Genomic DNA, 25088 nt, shown 5'->3' on the forward strand with positions numbered 1-25088 from the left:
AGGGAGAACGGCCAGAGAGAGAGAGTCAGGCTGGAGGAGCCAAAACATTTACTCCTATCCTCCTTTTCCTCACTCACTCATTTAGCTAATTGGCTTCCTCTCAGAGACCAGTGAAGCTGAAGTTCCCTTCTGGCTTCAGAGTGTTCAGACCCACAATGAAAGACCTTTGTCTCCCTACATCTCTCTCTGCCTGTCTAAGGATGGGAGGATAGGCCCTGTGGCTAAATAAGTTAGAAACCTGAAGAGCCTTTAACTTCCTGCATGGGTAAAGAGATGTTGCAGGCCCGTCTCACTGTCTTTACATTACATGATTCATCTGAAATAACCTCTTCCATCTCGTCCTACAACCTTAAAGCTTATTTTCATCTTAGAGACATAACTACAGTTGAAGACCTGAAGTATTTCTGCAGAGGTCAAATACTGTCCCTAAAGAGGCCTATAGGATGTGTCTCTCCCTATTTGTGTAAGAGAGCTCCTGGGACTGTGATGTCGTCTCGTCCTAGATTGGGCCCCACCCCTCAAACGCTGACAAGCCCTGTGGGGTCAGGAACAATGTTCTCATCATAATTAAATGTTCCTGCTTTTCTCTGCAGAGGGGGAGAGAGGGGGTGGTTGTTTGACAATTATGGAAACCAACAATGCAGAAAGCCGAGCCCAGCTAGCCGAGGCATAAATTAATACTGTTCCAACCCCCATCGCTCCTCCCCCTCCTCATTCTCAAGTCGATTAATGAATTTCAAAATAAAAATGAAAGGGCATTAGGCTGTGCAATTGTGTAACCCCCCCTTTCTAACACTCCCACCCCCAATTTTCCTCTGCAAACCCTGAAATGAGGTGGCCATTACTGGGAGGCCCACTGAGTCATGAGTCATGACAGGCTGCCTCAGCCTGTCTCCTATACTGCCCGGATAAACCACAGTCTGTCTGTCTCCTACACTGCCCTGATATACCACATCCTGTCTGTCTCCTATACTGCCCTGATATACCACAGCCTGTGTCTGTCTGTCTGTCTCCTATACGTCTCTGATATACCACAGCCTGTGTCTGTCTGTCTGTCTCCTATACGTCTCTGATATACCACAGCCTGTGTCTGTCTGTCTGTCTCCTATACGTCTCTGATATACCACAGCCTGTGTCTGTCTGTCTGTCTCCTATACGTCTCTGATATACCACAGCCTGTGTCTGTCTGTCTGTCTCCTATACGTCTCTGATATACCACAGCCTGTGTCTGTCTGTCTGTCTCCTATACGTCTCTGATATACCACAGCCTGTGTCTGTCTGTCTGTCTCCTATACGTCTCTGATATACCACAGCCTGTGTCTGTCTGTCTGTCTCCTATACGTCTCTGATATACCACAGCCTGTGTCTGTCTGTCTGTCTCCTATACGTCTCTGATATACCACAGCCTGTGTCTGTCTGTCTGTCTCCTACACTGCCCTGATATACCACAGCCTGTGTCTGTCCGTCTGTCTCCTATACATCTCTGATATACCACAGCCTGTGTCTGTCTGTCTGTCTCCTATACGTCTCTGATATAGCGCAGTCTGAATTGAAACTTGTCCGGCAGTGTGAGAAGGCCCTTGGTTAGATTTGATATGTATATCACAACATAAGCTATCTGTTAACCTGAGATTTCTCAAAGGGAAATGGTACTCACACACACACACACTGATGTATAATACACATCGGCCTTTATTTGATATACTCTTTCAGGCACACACGCAGGGACACACACTCACACTCTCCATCGCCCCGCCACTCGTAGTAATCACACCACTGCTCTGAGCTACAGGGGAGAGCGAGAGAGAGAGCAGAGAGAGAGAGTGGTGCTGTCGTCGGGGCAATTTGTGAACTCTGACATGGCCAATCTTTAACAGCACAACAATACACACCCAAATATAATATAGACCCTTCACCAATTCCAGGCAGTACAGAGGAAAGGCAGCACTAAAAACATGTGGATGGACCAGGGCTTAGGCCCAGGCCCTGCAAGAGTAACCCAAGAGAGAGAGGGTGTATGTGGGGTTGGGGTGGGTCTGCAATGAGGGGGGAGGATGCGTCTGGGAAAAGGAGAGGGGGAAGGAGGGGGGGGTGAGGCTCAGGAAACAGAAATTAAAAGCCTTAAATGTCAGTGCACACAGTATTGCTTGGTGAAACAGGTCATTACTCCCTGTAGTATTACCACCATTTTACAGCATTAATAACCTGGAAAATAGTGCAGCAATTGTTCACGTCTCAATAAATAAATATTTAAAGTACATAATATAAAAGGGGGGGGGGGGGGGTTGGCCAATGGAATATAGGGAACTCTTCCTGCTGTTGATTATGATGCCTGATGCTGTCCATCACATACAGTAAAAACCATGAGCCACGAGTTAAGTTGGAGACTGCCGAAGCACAGGGGGGAAAGTCACAAGGCACCACACACACACACACACCGTGACGTCCATGACACCAGAGAGAGCGCATGCTCCAGGATACTCTGTGTGACTAAAGTGTCTTACTTGGCAGTGAGAGGGGGACGGGAGGGGCAGAGGAAAGTACACATGGACATGAGGCGCAAACATGTCCACTGAGACAGGTCAAAGGGCAAAGATGGAGACAGGTGGACATTGTGGAGTGGAAGGCTGCCATCTTGGGTGTGTGAATTCTCTCCATCATGGTGGGTTAACCAGTCAGTTAGTTAGTTACCTTCCCAGTTGCTGTTACTGTATATGTTACGCAGACTACCGACGCGGTTAAGTTTCCACGCTTGACGTTTGGCTGCGTCCCGACGGGCAGCAGGAGGAGAGATGGAGAGAAGAGGACAGCGTAGAAGAATGAAGACAACACAAATATAAAGACTAAAAAAGGATCAAGGAAAAAAGGTGTAATCAACCAGCAACACTAGAGGGGGAGGAGTCAGGTGTAATCAACCAGCAACACTAGAGGGGGAGGAGTCAGGTGTAATCAACCAGCAGCACTAGAGGGGGAGGAGTCAGGTGTAATCAACCAGCAGCACTAGAGGGGGAGGAGTCAGGTGTAATCAACCAGCAACACTAGAGGGGGAGGAGTCAGGTGTAATCAACCAGCAACACTAGAGGGGGAGGAGTCAGGTGTAATCAACCAGCAACACTAGAGGGGGAGGAGTCAGGTGTAATCAACCAGCAACACTAGAGGGGGAGGAGTCAGGTGTAATCAACCAGCAACACTAGAGGGGGAGGAGTCAGGTGTAATCAACCAGCAACACTAGAGGGGGAGGAGTCAGGTGTAATCAACCAGCAACACTAGAGGGGGAGGAGTCAGGTGTAATCAACCAGCAACACTAGAGGGGGAGGAGTCAGGTGTAATCAACCAGCAACACTAGAGGGGGAGGAGTCAGGTGTAATCAACCAGCAACACTAGAGGGGGAGGAGTCAGGTGTAATCAACCAGCAACACTAGAGGGGGAGGAGTCAGGTGTAATCCACCAGCAGCACTAGAGGGAGAGGAGTCAGGTGTAATCCACCAGCAGCACTGGAGGGAGAGGAGTCAGGTGTAATCACCAGCAGCACAAGAGGGGGAGGAGTCAGGTGTAATCACCAGCAGCACAAGAGGGGGAGGAGTCAGGTGTAATCAACCAGCAGCACTAGAGGGGGAGGAGTCATGTGCAATCAACCAGCAACACTAGAGGAGGAGGAGTCAGGTGTAATCAACCAGCAACACTAGAGGGGGAGGAGTCAGGTGTAATCAACCAGCAGCACTAGAGGGGGAGGAGTCAGGTGTAATCAACCAGCAGCACTAGAGGGGGAGGAGTCAGGTGTAATCAACCAGCAGCACTAGAGGAGGAGGAGTCAGGTGTAATCAACCAGCAGCACTAGAGGGGGAGGAGTCAGGTGTAATCAACCAGCAGCACTAGAGGGGGAGGAGTCAGGTGTAATCAACCAGCAACACTAGAGGAGGAGGAGTCAGCTGTAATCAACCAGCAGCACTAGAGGGGGAGGAGTCAGGTGTAATCAACCAGCAGCACTAGAGGGGGAGGAGTCAGGTGTAATCAACCAGCAGCACTAGAGGGGGAGGAGTCAGGTGTAATCAACCAGCAGCACTAGAGGGGGAGGAGTCAGGTGTAATCAACCAGCAACACTAGAGGAGGAGGAGTCAGCTGTAATCAACCAGCAGCACTAGAGGGGGAGGAGTCAGGTGTAATCAACCAGCAGCACTAGAGGGGGAGGAGTCAGGTGTAATCAACCAGCAGCACTAGAGGGGGAGGAGTCAGGTGTAATCAACCAGCAGCACTAGAGGGGGAGGAGTCAGGTGTAATCAACCAGCAACACTAGGAGGAGTCAGGTGTAATCAACCAGCAGCACTAGAGGGGGAGGAGTCAGGTGTAATCAACCAGCAGCACTAGAGGAGGAGGAGTCAGGTGTAATCAACCAGCAACACTAGAGGAGGAGTCAGCTGTAATCAACCAGCAGCATTAGTGGGAGGAGTCATGGGCTGGGCATGGACTTGTGTGGGAGGGGCTAAGGTGAGTTGCAGTGACAAATCACAAGTCAGCTGTAGAAGCCACACAGGAACAGTTGAAGCTGAACAGTACTGCCTTAACATCATTCACAGAGACTTCTAATTTACCATGACAACCTGGCAGTGGCATGTGCACAGAATGGAAACTCAAAAAATATATAGAACAAGTCGAATTGAACTGGTTTAAAAAATAGATGTAAAACAAATCCAAGCTAAGAAAAGGTTATCAGAGGGGGGCAGAGGGGTAAAATGTTCCTCTCTCCCACTGAAGGTGTTCAGGTCCTAGACTATGTGACTTCTGCTTTCACCTTCTATAATGAGGTACATACTCCACTCTAAATACACACTTATTCCCCCTCGCGTCTCGCCCCTGAACCCTCACAGCCCCCGCCGACGCTACTGTTATTTTCCCAACATCCCCCGAGGCTACGAAGAACATTTGCTACACAACGATATCAGAAGAGAAAGTACATGTATTCACCGGTCCCCCACGACAGCACAGGAAAAGGGAACATTCCGGTAATGGGTGTGTGAGGTTTAAATGTTAGACTGCTTGTACGAGCCTCGGCCTTATTGTCCTTCAAGGCGCTATTTTCCCACACACAGGAATCTGGAGCAATCACAAAGAAATACCCCAATATATGTTCAAGTAATTTACATCTGCACCCACACACTGCAGTGTGTGTGTGTGTGACGTCTAAAATATTTGGGTCCTTTGTACTTTGGGTCCTTTGTACATCCAACGAATGATGGTCTTCTGCATGGGAAAGACCACCTGGGACCTTTAACAAGTTGACCTTTAGTGTCACACCTGCTGTACCTCTATGGCTACAAAGTGACCTTAATTATCTTCCATTTTAGGGAAATGGCCAAAGCGTTTCAGCAGACCCACCTACCCTCTAAGGGCTAAATGATAGATGCATCAAGATGCTTCAGTCACAACCCAGACCACACCCACTTCTGCTCTCTTTAACAACCTGTGTGGAATGAATCCCCCAATCACACAGTCTGCTATCTAATCACCTGATCCTTTGATCGCATACCAGATCATAGAGAGCGTTTTGTCCTGACTGACTAACATCCATCTCCTCTCCAGGAATGCCTCTTTCTCACTCCAGGAGGGAGGGACCTGCAGCTGGTCTGCTGCGCTGTGTGAGGCCCCATCTCCACCTCCCATCTCAAAGGGGCCAAAGGGGCGCTTTCATGATCCCTGTCTCCCATCTGAGGTGGGCCACAGGGAGGCTTTCATGTCCCCAGTCTCGAATCTGAGGGCCAACTTTGGTATCTCCAGCAGGCTCGCGGTCAGATCACCTTTCAAAGGTCCCGCGCAGCGAGGAGCCGGAACCCGCGCTGTAGTGTATGTAACCAGGGGGTGCTAGGTAACGAACTAACGAGGTGCTCTTACAGAGAGGCAGTTAATTGTGGGGCTGTGATCGACGGAGCACACAGGGAAGGAGTGATACACCTGATGCAGGTGGCTGTGAAAGAGAGGAAAGGGGGGAGGAGAGGGATGGAGGGGTAGAGATTAGGGGGTCTCCACGCGTCAAGCATGTGGGGGGAGGGGGGGGGTGGCAGGAAGAAAGAAAGAGGATGAGTGGCATCTTTGTTTTAGGGAGAGAGAGAGAAGAGAGGGAGGGAGGAAGGGAGAGAGGGAGAAGAGAGGGAGGAAGGGAGAGAGGGAGGGAGGGAGGGAGGAGGGGGGGGAGGGAGAAGAGAGGGAGGGAGGGAGCAAGTAGCTTTTCATTAGAAATAAAAGGATTCCCTGTTTTAGCCATATAGGAATCCTGCTGTTTCCTCACAACCTTAAATGGATACTTCAGGATGTTGGCAATGAAGTATCCATTTATCTACTTCCCCAGAGTCCAATGAAGTCGTGGATACCATTTTTAGGTGCCTGCGTGCAGTTTGAAGGACGTTGCTAACTAGCGTTAGCACAATGACTGGAAGTCTATGGTAACCGCTAGCATGCTAACAGACTTCCAGGCATTGTGTTAACTGAAGTAGCCCTTTCAGTTCACACACACACACACGAGTGTGCATGCACATGCACACACGGAAAGCAGGGTGAGTATAATGTAATATCAGACAGTTAACACAATTGTAGATTTTTTAATGTAAATTTACTAACATCTGAAGGAGAAAGAAAACAGAAGAAAAGAGAAATAGAAAACAGAGAGAGCGACATGGAGATGGAGACCAGATAGATGAAAGAGAGAGAGAGAGGAAAGAGACATGGAGAGGAGGAGAGACGAGAGAGGAAAGAGACCAGGAGAGACAAGGAGAGACGAGAGAGAGACATGGAAAGAGGAGAGAGAGTGCGAGAGGAAAGAGACATGGCGAGATGAAGGAGATGAGAGAGAGACATGGAGGAGAGAGAGATGAGAGGGAGAGAGACGACATGGAGAGAGAGAGAGATATGGAGAGAGGAGAGAGACATGGAGAGAGAGAGATGGAGATAGGAAAGAGAGAGACATGGAGGAAAGAGAGAGACATGGAGAGATAGTCAGAGTGACGTATAACCTCACGGTGGCCCTACCTGGTCTAAAGGAGAAGGAGCGGTGAGGGTGCGGACGGACCAGTGTGGAGCAGAGGGCGGCGCGCCCCGGCCCCTCACCTCATGAATAACGGGTGTGTGTGACAGGCTGATACTTCATCTGGGTCGTGGTGTGACAGGCGTAGAGAGGCCCCACGCTGTCGCGTGGTGCTTAATGGCTAAATTGGGAGACTGTTACTAATCGCTTATTGAATAATGAAAGTGCCACAGCTGATAAAAGATTTCAATACGGTGGATTATTTATAATATTTCACTTAAGTGCCCCGCTGACGAATGGGGCGAAGGGGCTGCACAGAGGCCGGCTGGCTGGGGGAGCGTCTCACAATGCTCGGCCTTCGGGAAAAGTGTGCTGGGTTGGGGGTGTGAAGGAAGCATGCTCCACCTAAAACATTTTTTGAATAAAGTGTGTAACACAAGGAATTCATCCACAATGAGTAACGATTACTTGGCTATATACACGGGGTACCAGTACCGAGCCAATGATAACTTGGCTATATACACGGGGTACCAGTACCGAGCCAATGATAACTTGGCTATATACACGGGGTACCAGTACCGAGCCAATGATAACTTGGTTATATACACAGGGTACCAGTAGGGAGTCAATGTGCAGGGGTACGAGGTAATTGAGGTAGATATGTATATATAGGTAGAGAAAGTGACTAGACAACAGGATGATAATAAACTGTAACAGCAGCGTATGATGAGTCAAAAGAGTTTGTATAAAATTGGTCAATGCAGATAGTTAAATAGTTAACCAATAGCTACCCAGATTAAATATTTAGCAGTCTTATGGCTTGGGGGTAGAAGCTGTTCAGGGTCCTGTTAGATCCAGACTTGGTGCATCGGTACCGCTTGCCGGATGCCAAGCAGTTGCCATATCAAGAGGTGATGCAGCCAGTCAAGATGCTCTCAATGGTGCAGCTTGTAGAACCTTTTGAGGATCTGAGGGCCTATGCAGAATCTTTTCAGCCTCCTGAGGGGGAAGAGGCGTTGTTGTGCTCTCTTCATGGACCATGATAATTCCATAGTGATGTGGACACAAGGAACTTCAAGCTCGTCAAGCCCGTCAGGAAATCCAGGATCCAGTTGCAGAGGGAGGTGTTTGGGTCCTTAGCATAGTGATGAGCTTGGAGTGGACTATGGTGTTGAACGCTGAGCTGTAGTCAATGAATAGCATTCTCACGTAGGTGTTCCTTTTGTCCAGGTGAGAAAGGACAGTGTGGAGTGTAATAGAAATTGCATCATCTCTGGATCTGTTGGGGCGGTATGCAAATTGGAATGGGTTCATGGTGTCTGGGATGATGGTTTGATGTGAGCCATGACCAGCCTTTCAGCGCATATCATGGCTACAGATGTGAATGCTACAGGGCGATAGTCATTTAGACTGGTTACCTTGGTGTTCTTGAGTACAGGGACTATGGTGGCCTGCTTGAAACATGAAGGTAAGTTTAGACACTTGCCAGCTGGTCAGCGAATGCCTGTCCTGGTAATCCACCTGACCCTGCGGCCTTGTGAATGCTAACCTGTTTAAAGTAGGGATGCACCGATATGACATTTTTGGCCAATACCGATATCTGATATTTTCCTTGCCAAAACAAAACCGATATCTGATATTTTCCTTGTCAAAACCAAACAATACCGATATCTGCTATTTTCCTTGCCAAAACAAAACTATACTTAAATTTTTGCAGACTTTTAGGCATTCTAGCACAGTTAAACAGTTGGCATTTACGTATGTCCCCATTACCAGTAAAACATAATCAAAACCTATTTCTTTCACTTACTTTCTGTGCTGTTTAATTTTTTTTCATCATACATGTCAAGCAGTGAAGTTTCAGCTCTGTCTGTCCGTGGCCTCTCTTCCTCGGTGCGCACTGTCACTGTGTCCGTTTCTATCTTGTCCAGCTGTGTCTAACATTTCAGGTAAATCCTAATTCTTGTCTGCATCGAAGTAGCGGTCCTTGTACCTAGCATCGAGCATGGTGGCAACACAGTAGAGGCTCCGAGAAAATGCCACCGAATCGCGAGTTGACAGCCTCTTGTAGAGTACTTTTGCAAGTTTTAACCCCACGGTCTATGTCGGCAGTTTTGTTGAGCAGGCGTTTCAATGCCATGACAGAGGGTATCACGTCTGCTGCAGACGCAGTTGATGAGCTTATTTCTCCAGTCAGTTGTTCGAATGGAGCTAGGAGTGTGTTCATGTTTCCAAGTTTCAAACATGTTCTCAAATGCCATTGAAACGGCAGCAGCGGTATGACAACCAGCACATTCATGAGCATGAAATACGACTTTCCTCAGTACGAAATCCTCGTTGACCCACTGTGCTGTCAGACTCAGCATGCTCATGGGGCTGACATCGCTGGTCCAAATGTCAGTCGTGAAGCTAATAGCAGTAACGCCCATAGCAAGTAGCTCATGGATGTTGATTTCAACAATACTGTGTAACTACGGTAGGGCAACATCTGAAAAATAGCGCCTACCGGGGTTTGAGGTGCTCGACCAGTGGGCGAAAGCCAACATCACCCACGACAAAGAATGGTTGATTGTCAAGGGCAATGAATTCCATTATCTTGGCGTTAATGGATTTCGCCTTTTGAGTTGTCTCGCTGAAATGTTCTTACTCTTTCAAACGACTGCTCGACTTGAACTTGTTTAGTTGTTGGAAGTGTACACTTAGTATTTTTCTGCTTTTGCTCTGTGTAGCACTGTATTTTTTGTTGCATCATTACGTCATATACCTATGTTATATAGGTATGCACGTCAGCTTTGACACCAGTTTTGCACATCGGCGTTAAACTAGACATCGGACCGATGCCGATGTTGGTATTTCTAGCTAATATCGGCCGATTCCAATATGCTTACCGATATGTCGTCCATCCCTAGTTTAAAGGTGTTACTTCGGCTACGGAGAGCGTGGTCACACAGTCATCCGGAACAGCTGGTGCACTCATGGTTTAGTGTTGCTTGCCTCGAAGCGAGCATAGAAGGTATTTAGCTCGCTTGATAGATGAAAACTCTCTTGGTAAATAGTATGGTCTACAGCTTATCATGTGGTATTCTAACTCAGGCGAGCAGAACCTCGAGACTTCCTTAATATTAGAGATTGCGCACCAGCTGTTGATAAGAAAGAGACACCACCTCCCCTGAGCTTCCCCGATGCCACTGCTCTGTTCTGCCGCTGTATAGAAAAACAACCTTGATTTATATTTACCATGTCCTTGTTCAGCCACGACTCAGAGAAACATAGGATATTACAGTTCTTCAGATCAGGTTGACAGGATAGTCTCGAACGGCGCTCATCCAGTTTATTCTCCAGTGATTGCACGTTCGCCAATAGCACGGCGGGTAGAGGTGGTTTATCCACTCTCCGATATAGTCTCGTCATGTATCCTGCACGCCGGCCTCTACAGCGCCTGTCTCCTCCTCCTTCGTGTCTGGGCTTTGGTGCCTGGTCCGGGATGATCAATATAAGTTTCACCTCGTCCAAATCAAGGTTAGCGATAGCTGTTCTGATGTCCAGAAGCTCTTTTACGGTCATAGGAAACGATGGCGAAAATATTAAATACAAAAAACTACTGCTACTACTGCCAGTCCCATTCTAACTATGAAGGAGATTGGACAAATATTAAATCAGTTTCAAGAGTGAAGATATGAACCAGTCGCTGGACGCCTTTGGTAGTTTCATAAAGCACGCTGGGTGCTACAATGATTTCCAACGGTGTCAGAACACTCACCTCAGATAAACACACATGAGCAGCACTCATAGTAATTTCAATTAATACATTTCCTACATTCAAAATAGCCTGTTTGCAAGCTAGGTGAAATATATTACACATTCAGCCCCCTACATTATAATGTCCCATTCCCAGTAATGTCTATCTGCTCCAGTATTCCTCCCAGTCAGCCAGCCAGCCAGCAGGAGAGGAGATGGAGTGACCCCAGACAGGGACAGAAGACAGGCACTTGTCTTGTCAGCCACGTGATTCCCTCTGATGGAAGTGCTACACATTACATCACACATCTGCTACCAACTCTGCATCTGTTCCCCTCCCATTCACAATGGTGGGTGACGTTTTGTGTGTGTGTGTATGTGTGTGTGTATGTGCGCATGAGTGAGGATGCATCAGTGTGTTTGATACCCCAAGACAGTGTATTTGAGCCTATAAACCTGTGTATCCACAAGTAAACGTGTGTGTTTAAGAGCAATCCATTCAGTGCCATTCATTGTGACAGAGTACTATGTCATGTTTACTATTAGCAGTGCTGAAAACACACATCTGACTGACATACAGAAAGAACGAGAGGAGGAATGGAGGGATGAGAGAAAAGAATGGAGAACCCCCTTCCACAAGCAGAGTGATGTCAGGGGGCTCGTGGGAAGACATGGCTGCGTTTCCCATACCTGTTCCTACGGCAACATACGGTGCTTATCATATTCAAATGCCTTATTTCATTCATTTAATGTACCATTTATTTATCTGGTTTAATATCATTGGAATAAAATCTATTTAAAAAGAGTTACCTGGTCCAAGACAGCTAAAGGGTAAGACAAGTCAGATATTAAGCCATCGTTGACAATCATTAGTTATCGAAAATCAATAGGTTAATCATAGTTTTGTACTTCCTAGGTTTGTTGCTCCATTCTTTTCCAGACGCATTCATTCAATAGCAGAGCAGCTTAGCACCTAGGACCCAGTTAGTGTATAGCCTAGGTGTTCGTTAGCTAGGGGGAGCGTTTTAGTGGGCGGACCAGGGCTGGAAAACGGAGAGGGGAGGGGAGATGGCGTTACCTTCCGCAGTACCAGAGAGGCCGTCGGCTTTGAAGTTGCTGGTGCTCTTCTTCCGGCGGTGCTTCTTGCGGTTGGCGTGCGGCGAGGGGGGCGGGTCCATCTTAGGACTGGTGGTGTTGGAGATGGAGGGGCTGGAGCACACAGACTCTCCCAGACCCGTGTCTACAGGGAAAGAGACAGGCCGTTAGATAATACTGCTTCTCGACAACAACAAGATGGAAGCAATGAAGGACAAGAAATACTTTTGAAAATATGTTGAGTACGCAAGAGTAAACAGCAACTAGGGCTGTGAAGGTCATTGAATAACCGTGTAACTGACGGTTATGGATGAAGACTGTCATGAAAATGCTAGACACGGGGGTGTTCAGCTCTATAGACTATGCTAGACGCGGGGGTGTTCAGCTCTATAGACTACGCTAGACGCGGGGGTGTTCAGCTCTATAGGCTACGCTAGACGCGGGGGTGTTCAGCTCTATAGGCTACGCTAGACGCGGGGGTGTTCAGCTCTACAGGCTACGCTAGACGCGGGGGTGTTCAGCTCTACAGGCTACGCTAGACGCGGGGGTGTTCAGCTCTACAGGCTACGCTAGACGCGGGGGTGTTCAGCTCTACAGGCTACGCTAGACGCGGGGGTGTTCAGCTCTATAGACTACGCTAGACGCGGGGGTGTTCAGCTCTATAGACTACGCTAGACGCGGGGGTGTTCAGCTCTACAGACTATGCTAGACACGGGGGTGTTCAGCTCTACAGACTATGCTAGACGCGGGGGTGTTCAGCTCTATAGACTATGCTAGACGCGGGGGTGTTCAGCTCTATAGGCTACGCTAGACGCGGGGGTGTTCAGCTCTATAGACTATGCTAGACGCGGGGGTGTTCAGCTCTATAGACTATGCTAGACGCGGGGGTGTTCAGCTCTATAGACTACGCTAGACGCGGGGGTGTTCAGCTCTACAGACTACGCTAGACGCGGGGGTGTTCAGCTCTATAGACTACGCTAGACGCGGGGGTGTTCAGCTCTACAGACTACGCTAGACGCGGGGGTGTTCAGCTCTATAGACTACGCTAGACGCGGGGGTGTTCAGCTCTACAGACTACGCTAGACGCGGGGGTGTTCAGCTCTACAGACTACGCTAGACGCGGGGGTGTTCAGCTCTATAGACTATGCTAGACGCGGGGGTGTTCAGCTCTATAGACTACGCTAGACGCGTGGGTGTTCAGCTCTATAGACTACGCTAGACGCGGGGGTGTTCAGCTCTATAGACTATGCTAGACGCGGGGGTGTTCAGCTCTACAGACTATGCTAGACGCGGGGGTGTTCAGCTCTATAGACTATGCTAGACGCGGGGGTGTTCAGCTCTATAGGCTACGCTAGACGCGGGGGTGTTCAGCTCTATAGACTACGCTAGACGCGGGGGTGTTCAGCTCTACAGACTATGCTAGACGCGGGGGTGTTCAGCTCTATAGGCTACGCTAGACGCGGGGGTGTTCAGCTCTATAGACTACGCTAGACGCGGGGGTGTTCAGCTCTACAGACTATGCTAGACGCGGGGGTGTTCAGCTCTATAGACTATGCTAGACGCGGGGGTGTTCAGCTCTATAGACTACGCTAGACGCGGGGGTGTTCAGCTCTACAGACTACGCTAGACGCGGGGGTGTGCAGCTCTACAGACTACGCTAGACGCGGGGGTGTTCAGCTCTATAGACTATGGCACTTTGATGTGTTGACTTTCTTTTATTCAATGCACGTTTTCATTGCTTGCTAGTAAATAAATAAATATGTATTTTACATTTTGGGGGATGTGTCTGACTATTCATTCATTATTCAACAGCAGTGGACAATGTTGTTCTGGCTCTGAGGCCTATAATGCGCTAATGTTGTCAAACGGACAACTGGCCAATCCTCTCCAACCTGGCATGGTACAGTATCATTTGATACAGAATCTTTTCTTAATTTATAGACTAATCAATGCTGATCAGGGCCGGTCCTGGTCCATAGCCCGCCCTCGGCGACACCAAAAAGAATGAACGTCCTCCTATCCCCGCTAAGTAGAATAGTAGCCTGGGCTATACAGAGACGGCCCGCAATGCTCTTATGAATGCACGTGGTAGCCTACTGTTTGTAAAACAGGCAATTTACCGTTTATCCCTGTCATTTAGTTACATTCATTTCTGTTAATGGATGTATTAATTATAGTAATTTACCATTATCATTCTCAGAGTGGAAACGTTGTTAGCAGAGCTCACAACCTGCTACACTTGTGAGAAACAAGTTGTGGTTTATTTTATCCCATCATTTACACGCTCCATGTGAGCAATGAGCATGTGTCTGGTTTCTCTGTCCTGTTAATGTTGACAGACTGCACACCCCTGAGCATGCATAGAAAAACCTGGCCTGCTTCTCGCAAACGTTCAATGAAGGAAAGGGCCCATTTGGGGATGTCTGATTTCTGATAGTCTTAACTCACCAACACTAATAAAGCTGAGCTTCTTCGCCTCCCGAGTGGCGCAGCGGTCTAAGGCACTGCATCGCAGTAATAGAGGTGTCACTACAGAGCCGGGTTCGATCCCAGGCTGTGTTGCAGCAGGCTGCGACCGGGAGACCCATGAGGCGGCACACAATTGGCCAAGCGTCGTCCGGGTTAGGGGAGGGTTTGGTCGACTGGGATGTCCTTGTCCCATCGCGCTCTAGCGACTCCTTGTGGCGGGCCGGGTGCATGCACGCTGACTTCAGTCGCCGGCTGTACGGTGTTTCCTCCGACACATTGGTGCAGCTGGCTTCCGGGTTAAGCGAACAGTGTGTCAAGAAGCAGTGCGGCTTGGCAGGGTCGTGTTACGGATGGTTCTCAACCTTCGGCACTCCCGAGTCCGTAGGAGAGTTGCAACGATGGGACAAGACTAACTACCAATTGGAGATCACAAAATTGGGGAGAAAAAGGAGTGAGCTTCCTCACCTCACACTGCAAGTCAACGAAGTCCACATTTATTTATTTTTTTACATTCAATTATTATAATAGTTCCTCACAGTATTTGAAAAATCTTTCCAACTCTCCCCCCCCTTGATAATCAGCATTAGTGAAAATTAGACTATGGACATGTTGTGTGTATTTGTTTCAATTGTAATGATTGTCAATTTCATACCATATCACAGATGTCCCTTCATACTTTCCTTGTCAATTCATTATCTGTGTGTGGCTGTGTCCAGCTAGGGAAGCAGTAATACAGGGGCTGAGTGTGGATGTGTCCAGCTAGGGAAGCAGTAATACAGGAGCTGAGTGTGGATGTGTCCAACTAGGGAAGCAGTAATACAGGAGCTGAGTGTGGATGTGTCCAACTAGGGAAGCAGTAATACAGGAGCTGAGTGTGGATGTGTCCAGCTAGGGAAGCAGTAACACAGGGTCTGAGTGTGGATGTGTCCAGCTAGGGAAGCAGTAACACAGGGTCTGAGTGTGGATGTGTCCAGCTAGGGAAGCAGTAATACAGGAGCTGAGTGTGGATGTGTCCAGCTAGGGAAGCAGTAATACAGGAGCTGAGTGTGGATGTGTCCAGCTGGGGAAGCAGTAATACAGGAGCTGAGTGTGGATGTGTCCAGCTAGGGAAGCAGTAATACAGGAGCTGAGTGTGGCTGTGTGCAGCTCGGGAAGCAGTAATACAGGAGCTGAGTGTGGCTGTGTCCAGCTAGGGAAGCAGAAATACAGGAGCTGAGTGTGGATGTGTCCAGCTAGGGAAGCAGTAATACAGGAGCTGAGTGTGGATGTGTCCAGCTAGGGAAGCAGTAATACAGGAGCTGAGTGTGGATGTGTCCAGCTAGGGAAGCAGTAATACAGGAGCTGAGTGTGGCTGTGTGCAGCTAGGGAAGCAGTAATACAGGAGCTGAGTGTGGCTGTGTCCAGCTAGGGAAGCAGTAATACAGGAGCTGAGTGTGGCTGTGTCCAGCTAGGGAAGCAGTAATACAGGAGCTGAGTGTGGCTGTGTGCAGTTAGGGAAGCAGTAATACAGGAGCTGAGTGTGGCTGTGTCCAGCTAGGGAAGCAGTAATACAGGAGCTGAGTGTGGATGTGTCCAGCTAGGGAAGCAGTAATACAGGAGCTGAGTGTGGCTGTGTCCAGCTAGGGAAGCAGTAATACAGGAGCTGAGTGTGGATGTGTCCAGCTAGGGAAGCAGTAACACAGGAGCTGAGTGTGGCTGTGTCCAGCTAGGGAAGCAGTAATACAGGAGCTGAGTGTGGCTGTGTCCAGCTCTATGGAGCCATTCATAGCAGTCAGTGGATGAAGCTGCCATTCATTTGGCTGGCCCAGGATATCAGGCTAGGAGGCCACGAGACGCTTCACTTTTCATGCGCTGAGCTGACAGCTGTGACTTGCGGCGGAATAAAATAACATTCAGTTCCCATCAATATCAGCGTGGGCGGCGGGACTGATGTGGACAGTGGGGTTGGGGGGGAGGGGCTGCTGGCACGGAGCGAGCTCCTATCACACTGATGTAGCGCCTGCTGCCCAGAACAGAACAGACAGCCTCAAGGACAGACATAACTTATTGGACTATCGTTTAGTCTCAGCTCAAGTGGAAAACGTGACAACTTATCTCTGCTGACAAGATGCCATCCCGGAGCGCACAATTAACCGCCCGGGATTAACAGCCCTCACATCTGCAGCCCCTCCTCCCTCTCCTCACCCGCATCTCCCCCCATCCCAGCCTCCCCCTCCTCTCTCTACATCACTACCTTCACATATCACACTATCCCCTCCCTCCCTCCCTCGCAGCATCCCCCATCTCTCTCTACAATCATCCCTCCACTGGCGCCCTCAGTATCTGTTGTTAACAGTCTCCTTGTTCTTTTTCTGTGAGCTAGCCTCTCTCTCGCTCTTCTCCTTCAAACTCTGGTATAAAGAGAGGCTCATTGAGACACTGTATCCTGAAACCTGACGACATGCATGTTGTGCTCTTTGATAGGGTGATAACATGGTTGCTCACAAAGTAAAGAGCTTTGTGATTTCTGTCTGTAAATGAAAAGCGCTCTACAAATGAAATGTGTTATTATCATTAACAGTAAATATCCCAGCCGTGTGTGTGAAGCGGTCGTCAATAGTTAACACAGCCACAAAGTCATAATTCTGGCTAAACTCCGCCCATGACAATTTCTCTTCTTAAAATCTGTTTTGAAACCTAACCTTAAACACACTGGTAACCTTATACCTAAGCTTAAATTAAGACCAACAAGCTATTTTGGTGGCTGTGGTAACTAGTGACAACAGCGTGAAGCTGACCAACTCTGAGTGAGGATAGCAAACAGGAAGTGGAGGTAAAGTGACTTCCTGTCTGTCGGCTACTTTACGGTAGAAGATCAGAGGATGGCCGTGCAGCTCCTGAGGCATGGAATTCCACAGCCTGGTCTGCCAAATCAAAGACACCTGCTGCTGCCCCTCCCCCCACACACACAATGGGCTCTTTCACAGGGCCACCGCAACGCACACAAACTCTAAATACGTTTCTTCCTGTTTACAGTTTTGGAAAATACACAGGACCACAGGCAAAAGGTTCAGATAACTGAAATGCTGAGATTTGCTGACAGGGCCGTCATTTTAAAGCCTATCACCCAATCAAGCTAGGAGAGGCAGTAGAGACTATTGTTAGCCACTGTAAGAGACTTGGACAGGGAAAACCAGGGAACAGGGTTGCTCCTGTGTGTGCATTCCTGAGCTGAAGGAGGACGATGCCATGCCAGGGACACCCCCCCAGCCACGGAGGACTGAAAATAGGAACACTATGTTAGTCAGAGGGTTGGAGGTTGGAGCTCAGCGAAGCGACTGTGGGCCTCGACCAGCTCAGCCCAGCGAGCCATTAGCCCCACAGCAAGCTGCCTGAGTAGGGAGGAACGCTAGCTTGCTCCCCTTTCCCCCTTGTCCCTGGTTGATCCCCCCCGGCTCCTACAGGCCTGGAGGCGTCTAGGGAACAACAGCCTCCTAATGAAACAGACACTCATTAGTATTACTGCTCCCATTGTTCCATCATTAAGGGGAAACGGCAACTCAATGCAGAGAGGATAAAGGGGGCGTGTTGACAGAGTAGCTAACAGACTAGAGGCCATCGATGTCATAACCATCCAATATTTATTTAACTGGAGAAAGGAGACATATCCACACACTAACAACCCTGCAGCTGTCCTCTCCCGTCCTCACCTCTACTTACTGGCTACAGGGCTTCTAGTGTGTGGATGTCTTCATCTCTTCTCTCATTCTCCAATAGGACTCATTACTGTCTGTGGAGCACTAGGTCCCTCCTCCAATAGGACTCATTACTGTCTGTGGAGCACTAGGTCCCTCCTCCAATAGGACTCATTACTGTCTGTGGAGCACTAGGTCCCTCCTCCAATAGGACTCATTACTGTCTGTGGAGCACTAGGTCCCTCCTCCAATAGGACTCATTACTGTCTGTGGAGCACTAGGTCCCTCCTCCAATAGGACTCATTACTGTCTGTGGAGCACTAGGTCCCTCCTCCAATAGGACTCATTACTGTCTGTGGAGCACTAGGTCCCTCCTCCAATAGGACTCATTACTGTCTGTGGAGCACTAGGTCCCTCCTCCAATAGGACTCATTACTGTCTGTGGAGCACTAGGTCCCTCCTCCAATAGGACTCATTACTGTCTGTGGAGCACTAGGTCCCTCCTCCAATAGGACTCATTACTGTCTGTGGAGCACTAGGTCCCTCCTCCAATAGGACTCATTACTGTCTGTGGAGCACTAGGTCCCTCCTCCAATAGGACTCATTACTGTCTGTGGAGCACTAGGTCCCTCCTCCAATAGGACTCATTACTGTCTGTGGAGCACTAGGTCCCTCCTCCAATAGGACTCATTACTGTCTGTGGAGCACTAGGTCCCTCCTCCAATAGGACTCATTACTGTCTGTGGAGCACTAGGTCCCTCCTCCAATAGGACTCATTACTGTCTGTGGAGCACTAGGTCCCTCCTCCAATAGGACTCATTACTGTCTGTGGAGCACTAGGTCCCTCCTCCAATAGGACTCATTACTGTCTGTGGAGCACTAGGTCCCTCCTCCAATAGGACTCATTACTGTCTGTGGAGCACTAGGTCCCTCCTCCAATAGGACTCATTACTGTCTGTGGAGCACTAGGTCCCTCCTCCAATAGGACTCATTACTGTCTGTGGAGCACTAGGTCCCTCCTCCAATAGGACTCATTACTGTCTGTGGCGCACTAGATCCCTCCTCCAATAGGAGAAACGACAGGCCTAGATTGAAGGGACTTGTCCTCCTGTGAATCATCATGTCAGCAAATGAATATTATAGATGAGTACATAGGAGGAGACAGAATATAATGTGATCTGATTAAAAACAGGCAGGTAACTAACTTACACAAGGCTTGGTGTAAAAGGTGTGGGGTTTAGATAAAGGGTTATTATGAAGACAGTCTCAAAGCAGCAGACTATTGTTCAGACACAACTGCCCCTTCCACAGAGAAGAGTGCTTCAGAAGCCGACGGCCACAGAGGAGAGCAAATAGCAGCAAGCCCTTTAGAAGCCGACGGCCACAGAGGAGAGCAAATAGCAGCAAGCCCTTTAGAAGCCGACGGCCACAGAGGAGAGCAAATAGCAGCAAGCCCTTCAGAAGCCGACGGCCACAGAGGAGAGCAAATAGCAGCAAGCCCTTCAGAAGCCGACGGCCACAGAGGAGAGCAAATAGCAGCAAGCCCTTCAGAAGCCGACGGCCACAGAGGAGAGCAAATAGCAGCAAGCCCTTCAGAAGCCGACGGCCACAGAGGAGAGCAAATAGCAGCAAGCCCTTCAGAAGCCGACGGCCACAGAGGAGGGCAAATAGCAGCAAGCCCTTCAGAAGCCGACGGCCACAGAGGAGAGCAAATAGCAGCAAGCCCTTCAGAAGCCGACGGCCACAGAGGAGAGCAAATAGCAGCAAGCCCTTCAGAAGCCGACGGTCACAGAGGAGGGCAAATATCAGCAAGCCCTTTAGAAGCCGACGGCCACAACAGAACAACTAATTACAAAGACGTCCTCCTTTTCTTCTCCCTGAGAGCTCTCATTGGGCTGGGCTCTGGGGGCAGAAGGTGATGACTTCTCAGGCCCTGGAGCCACTGGTCAACTAGTCATCCAGCTATCACAACTCATCCCAGTCACGACACAGTGGAGAGAGAGGAGGGGCACCTCGTTAAGGCTCGTTAAGGGGTTGGGTAAGGCTCGTTAAGGGGCTGGGTAAAGGTTATTTATATAAAGAGAGGCTGAGGGGCCGTGATGCTTTCAGACAAGCTCAGAACAGAGCTCTCAACGCCTCCAGGACCCCAACATCCACTAACACAGTTATACACATACACAGTTATACACACACACACAATGTACACCCATTTTATTTTAGATCTGCATAAATGAATACTGTGATATAATGGGAATTGTAAAAATATACAGATTTTAATATGGTGTTAATTAGCTGGATTAAACAGAAGCTTTGTTAACCTGACAGATGTCAACCTCCATCATATCCCCAATCTACAGATGTCAATCACACTCATTCTACTTTGGCCGTTACAAAGAAACGGTTTGTGTTCATTGATAAATGGCCTTACAGAAATGTCTGTACAAATAAAGTTGAGTGAAATTGAACTGACTTGCATAAGCTGCCCACAGTTGGATAAAGGAGAGACCGAGGTGACAGAAGGGTACTAGTGTGGGCCTCAGCTGTGTGTGTGTGTGTGTGTGTGTGTGTGTGTGTGTGTGTATTGAGGCCCCTGGGAGCCAATGTGATTAGAGTGTTTCACAACTTTAAACGTTATTTCAGGAGAGCAGCGCAGGGCCAACGGGCCCAACACACACGGGGGACCTGTCACTCAGACTCATCGTCACAGCGACACACCCTCGATCCGACAGCTGTCAGTCTCAGCGTGCGGCAGACAGTGTGTGGCTGTGTGTGTGCGTCAGTCAAAGACCAGAGCATGTACACACACACACACAGACACCAGATCCCCCAGTGCATGTGAGGATAAATGTGTTCTTGCTAATGTGTGTCTCTGAGTGACCATTAGTTTGATAAACAGTTAAGACAGCATTAGGGGCCTGGCAGGCAGATCAATGGAAGACGAATGAAAGGCCCAGCGGAGGAGAAGGGCCCCCATGCAGAGCTCTGCTCTCAGGCTGCCTGTACTAAGGCAGGCTCCCCACTGCGGAGCTCCATGTCAGAGCCCATCTGGGACCCATGGACAGGGGGAAAGAAAAGACTGGGTCTGGGGGTGGCCTGATTCCTTTTCAGTCCAGTACCTGGTTCCTTAACGGTGTGTGTGTGTGTTTCCTCATACCTGTGCTGACTCCTGAGTTGGCGATGACGGTGGCGTCGCTCCATTGGTCGGCGGAGGAGACTGAGTAGGATCTCTGGTGCATGCCGTCCCCACGACTGTTAAAGGACACCAAGCTGATCCCACTGGCCATCTGAGAGGCTGACAAACTACTGGTCACAGAGCCTGAAGGAGAGGGAGAGAGAAACCGGGATGTCTATCAGTCAGATGTCAAACTTATCTTTTGTTGAATATTCCATCATTTACTGACACCAAACTCAAGGTTACAAAGACCTTTACATTAGAAAGAAAAGTGCTCAGTTTTCCTTAGTTCACAATAAGGGCCTACTGGCAACACAACTAAAGGAAATGGAATGAAGAAATCCTGCTGCTCCACCTTTGACTAAAGAGAAACCCCTAATAAAGCAAGTTGAACCTCGACTCCAAAGCAAACAACACAATGGATTGAGCTCTGTCTACTGCAATAGGCCACACCACAGGGAACATAGAGTAAGGGCCCTCTCTCACTGTGGCCCCTGGCTCAATACATGTATCTGGATGTGCTGGGGGCTCCACATAAAGCATTAGCATTATAATAGGCTAATGTGACCGTAAATGGAGCCGAACAGAGCGGAGCGCGCATTTACCGCAGTCAATTACCCCAGTGCAGGGTGGGTGTGTGTGTGTGTGTGTGTGTGTGTGTGTGTGTGTGTGTGTGTGTTCAGTGTGAAGTTGAAGCGAAGGCTGGGTGTGATGGGAACAGCACCACCTTAGCCCAGAGCCTAAAGCTGCTGCTGTTGCTAGAATACACACTGATACAGTACAGTCTGACCCACTGGAGACATGACCGTGGATTGTAAACATACTAAACACACACGCGCGCAAATGTGCACTAACACGCAAACATACACACACTCGCATGTACAGGAATCACACACACAAAGTGATCATAAAGGAACACTCTACCAGCAGCCCGCTGCTGAAACCAAACCTTTGAGTTGCCGGAGCTTTCATGGCCTAACAGCTGAGTGAATCATTTGTCTCTCTCTCTCCTCCGTCTCCCTCCCTCCCTCACCTCTCTTTCTCTCATTACAGCTCATGTCTGGAGCTGCCTGAGTGGAGAGAGGACTCTGATTGCATTAATATTCATGACAGTAATTAGTACATGTATTATGGGTCACTGAATATTCATGCTATTAGTTTGGTCCTCCTGGAGCCGTGCGCCTGTGTGTGTGCATGGGTGTTGGTGTGTGTGTGTGTGTATGTGTCTTTGTGCGTGTGTGTGTGTCTGTGTGCGTGCGTGCGTGCGTGCATGTTGGTGGGTGTGTCTGTGTGCGTTGGTGTGTGCGTGTGTGTGTGTATATTCATCCCCTCAACAGTATGGTTTATGGTTCATTGTTTGATTATTTTTGTTGAAGGTAAAATTACAACAAAATACTGCAGGACCCATAAAGGCCCACAAGGGACGTGTGTGTGTGTGGGACGAGGTGTGTATGTGTGTGTGTGAGTACGTGAAAATGTGTAAGCATGCATGTGTGTGTCTCTCCGTCTCTCACCAGGGCCACCAGGTCCCAGCTGCAGACTGCTCATGTCCTTGGCCAGGCCGTTGGTCTTCGGGCTGGGGACAGCGACACAGGTAGACACCGCTCGGGGAGGCCTCTTCCCTGGGACCTTCACTGTGGTCCTCAACAGATCTATCTCCTTCCCATGGACGTTCTGCATGTAGTCCTACAGGAGACAGTCTGCTATCAATACAAACTTATAGATTAAAGATAAACGCTTTCAGATAAATAGGGATTTGTTTTTAAAACTAATGACAAGGGGGTTTGCTCAGAATACAGAGATGCATTGTTGTGGGTTACATAGTTGTAATATTTACAGGCCTAGCTACCGATAACAACATAACTAAATGTAAATGTAGGAGTCATTAGGGAGGGGTAAGCTACTTGGCAACTCTGTCCCTGGAGACAACATAACAGCTCTGTGATTCCTGTGGGCTTGACAGTTGGTGTTTACAGGATCAATATTAAACTAATAAAAGACTGTAGTCCTCATTAAAAATGATGGTTTCTTTAAGGCAGCAGTGTGTGTGTGTGTGTGTGTGTCAGACAGAGAGCACACTGAGTAGGGGTCAGTCACCCCTCTCAAACATGAGGGCTGAGACCATGTGCAGAAACAAAGCTCTCTCAGACTCTCACACCCACTGTGACACAATCAAAGACCATTCTGAACCAAGCGGAGGAGTGTGTGATTACGTTCAAGACTTCGTGTGTGTTCATAATTGTGTGTGCGTGTGTGTGTTTTAATAATGTGTGTGTGTGATTATGCGTGTGTGTGTGAGGGCTGAGAGGCGAGGAGCATCCTGAGAGGCTGTCGGGACCACCTCCCTCTTGCAGGAGGCAAACAAAAGGCCAATTCAAAGCCAAGTGCTCTCAACACGGCTTAACAAGTCGCCAGAGAGCCCTTGAGCTGGGGTCCCTGGAGGGGCTACAAGGGCCCAGCCTGGCCCAACTCGGCCCAGCGGAGCCCGGCCCAGCGCAGCCTGTAGACAGCTTGACGGAGCTAATTGAGACTCCATGTGCATCATGAAACTTTCACCATCTGATCCACACATCATAAACAGAGGAGAGAAGAAGAGGGAGGAGAGAAGGAGAGAGGGAAGAGAGAAGGAGGAGAGAAAGAGAGGATATGAGAGGGAGAGGATAGAGGAAAGTGAGAGGATATGAGAGGGAGAGGATAGAGGAAAGTGAGAGGAGATGAGGAGGAGGAGAGAGGGGAAGCTGGGGCTCCCAACAACACAGTTGCACAGCATGGGGGGGGTGAGAGCAGAGTTTGTGTGTGTGTGCGTGCGGTTGGTTTGTGTGTGCGTGGGCACGGTCAAGACAACACACTTGAGAAAGATGATGAATACAGTCAAGATAACATCTAATATTTTTTTTAAGTCATCAATCCATAAAATATAATTTAATCACCCAAGGTCCCCTACAAGTACAGTGTGAATAAACATGAAGTGATCAGATGACATCAGTCACACCACAAACTAACAACTGAATGACTCCTTGACACTTGGACCAGTTTCTCCATCTTTCTTTGAGGACTGACGTGACTCCTAGTTTTCCTGCCAACTACATGGCATCCACTTAATTAGTATTATTAATGTGATTTCTTTGCACATAGTCGGGCAATTAGGAGCGTTGCTGATTGACTTTGATTCTATTACCCTCCGCAAACACAGTAATTGATGCCTGTGCTGCAGATACACAGTGATCAGGACAACCTGCTCAGCTCGGTGCTGGAGGTGCAGGTACATGTGTGTGCAAGTGTGTGTGTGTGCAAGTGTGTGTGTGTGTGCAAGTGCGTGTGTGAGTGTGTGTGGGAGTGTGCGAGCGACTGTGTTTGTAGCGAAAATAGTAAGTTAGGACTCATCCCAGGGACTCAACACCTTTGAGATTTTCAATAGATTAGATCATATTTTACGTCTCTCCTTCAGGTTGCTATCGAGCACTTTAGTTTCCCTACATTTACCTTCCACTCATTCTGCCTCTGTGGTTGTTTCACTGCAGTAGCTGGGCCGCTAATCCAACCCAATCAAATTACAGCAAATTGACTTTGCGTCTACATGTATCTACATGTATGTCTAGACTCCAGTCAGTGTGGCATTAGGAAAATTATTCCGATTCTAATGAACAATAAGGCCTGATTGCAATCTGGGGGAGCGATGGAAAGAGCGAGGGAAAGGAGGGATAGTGGCGATATGAAGTGGTATCAGGGCCAGGAGAGGGGACATTGTGGTCCTGTGTTTGCCAACAGAGCAGCCAGGCGGGCGATTACAGCAGGCCATTACAGTGGTGCTATTCCACATCAACGTCAGCCCTGTGCAAACAGACCATGTGGGCTTTCTAATTAATATTGTTGCTCGCTGTGTGTGGGTGTGTGCCTCCGCTGCAACAAGCGTACCGTCTGCCCAGTG

At 48.8% G+C, this 25088-nt stretch overlaps 1 protein-coding gene across 1 annotated transcript in view; it reads right to left on the reverse strand.

Moving 5' to 3' along the window:
* The window catches only part of agap1 (ArfGAP with GTPase domain, ankyrin repeat and PH domain 1), a 130508-nt gene that overhangs the window by 48681 nt on the left and 56739 nt on the right, over positions 1 to 25088 (reverse strand). Inside the window, exons 8-10 of the mRNA XM_038998228.1 lie at positions 22675 to 22846; positions 21143 to 21304; positions 11829 to 11990 (exon numbers count right to left, since the gene is read on the reverse strand). Coding sequence (XP_038854156.1) covers positions 11829 to 11990; positions 21143 to 21304; positions 22675 to 22846 — 496 coding nt within the window. The remainder of the gene's footprint in view (positions 1 to 11828; positions 11991 to 21142; positions 21305 to 22674; positions 22847 to 25088) is intronic.

Source organism: Salvelinus namaycush, chromosome 7 (genome assembly GCF_016432855.1).
Source record: "Salvelinus namaycush isolate Seneca chromosome 7, SaNama_1.0, whole genome shotgun sequence".
Taxonomy (NCBI): domain Eukaryota; kingdom Metazoa; phylum Chordata; class Actinopteri; order Salmoniformes; family Salmonidae; genus Salvelinus; species Salvelinus namaycush.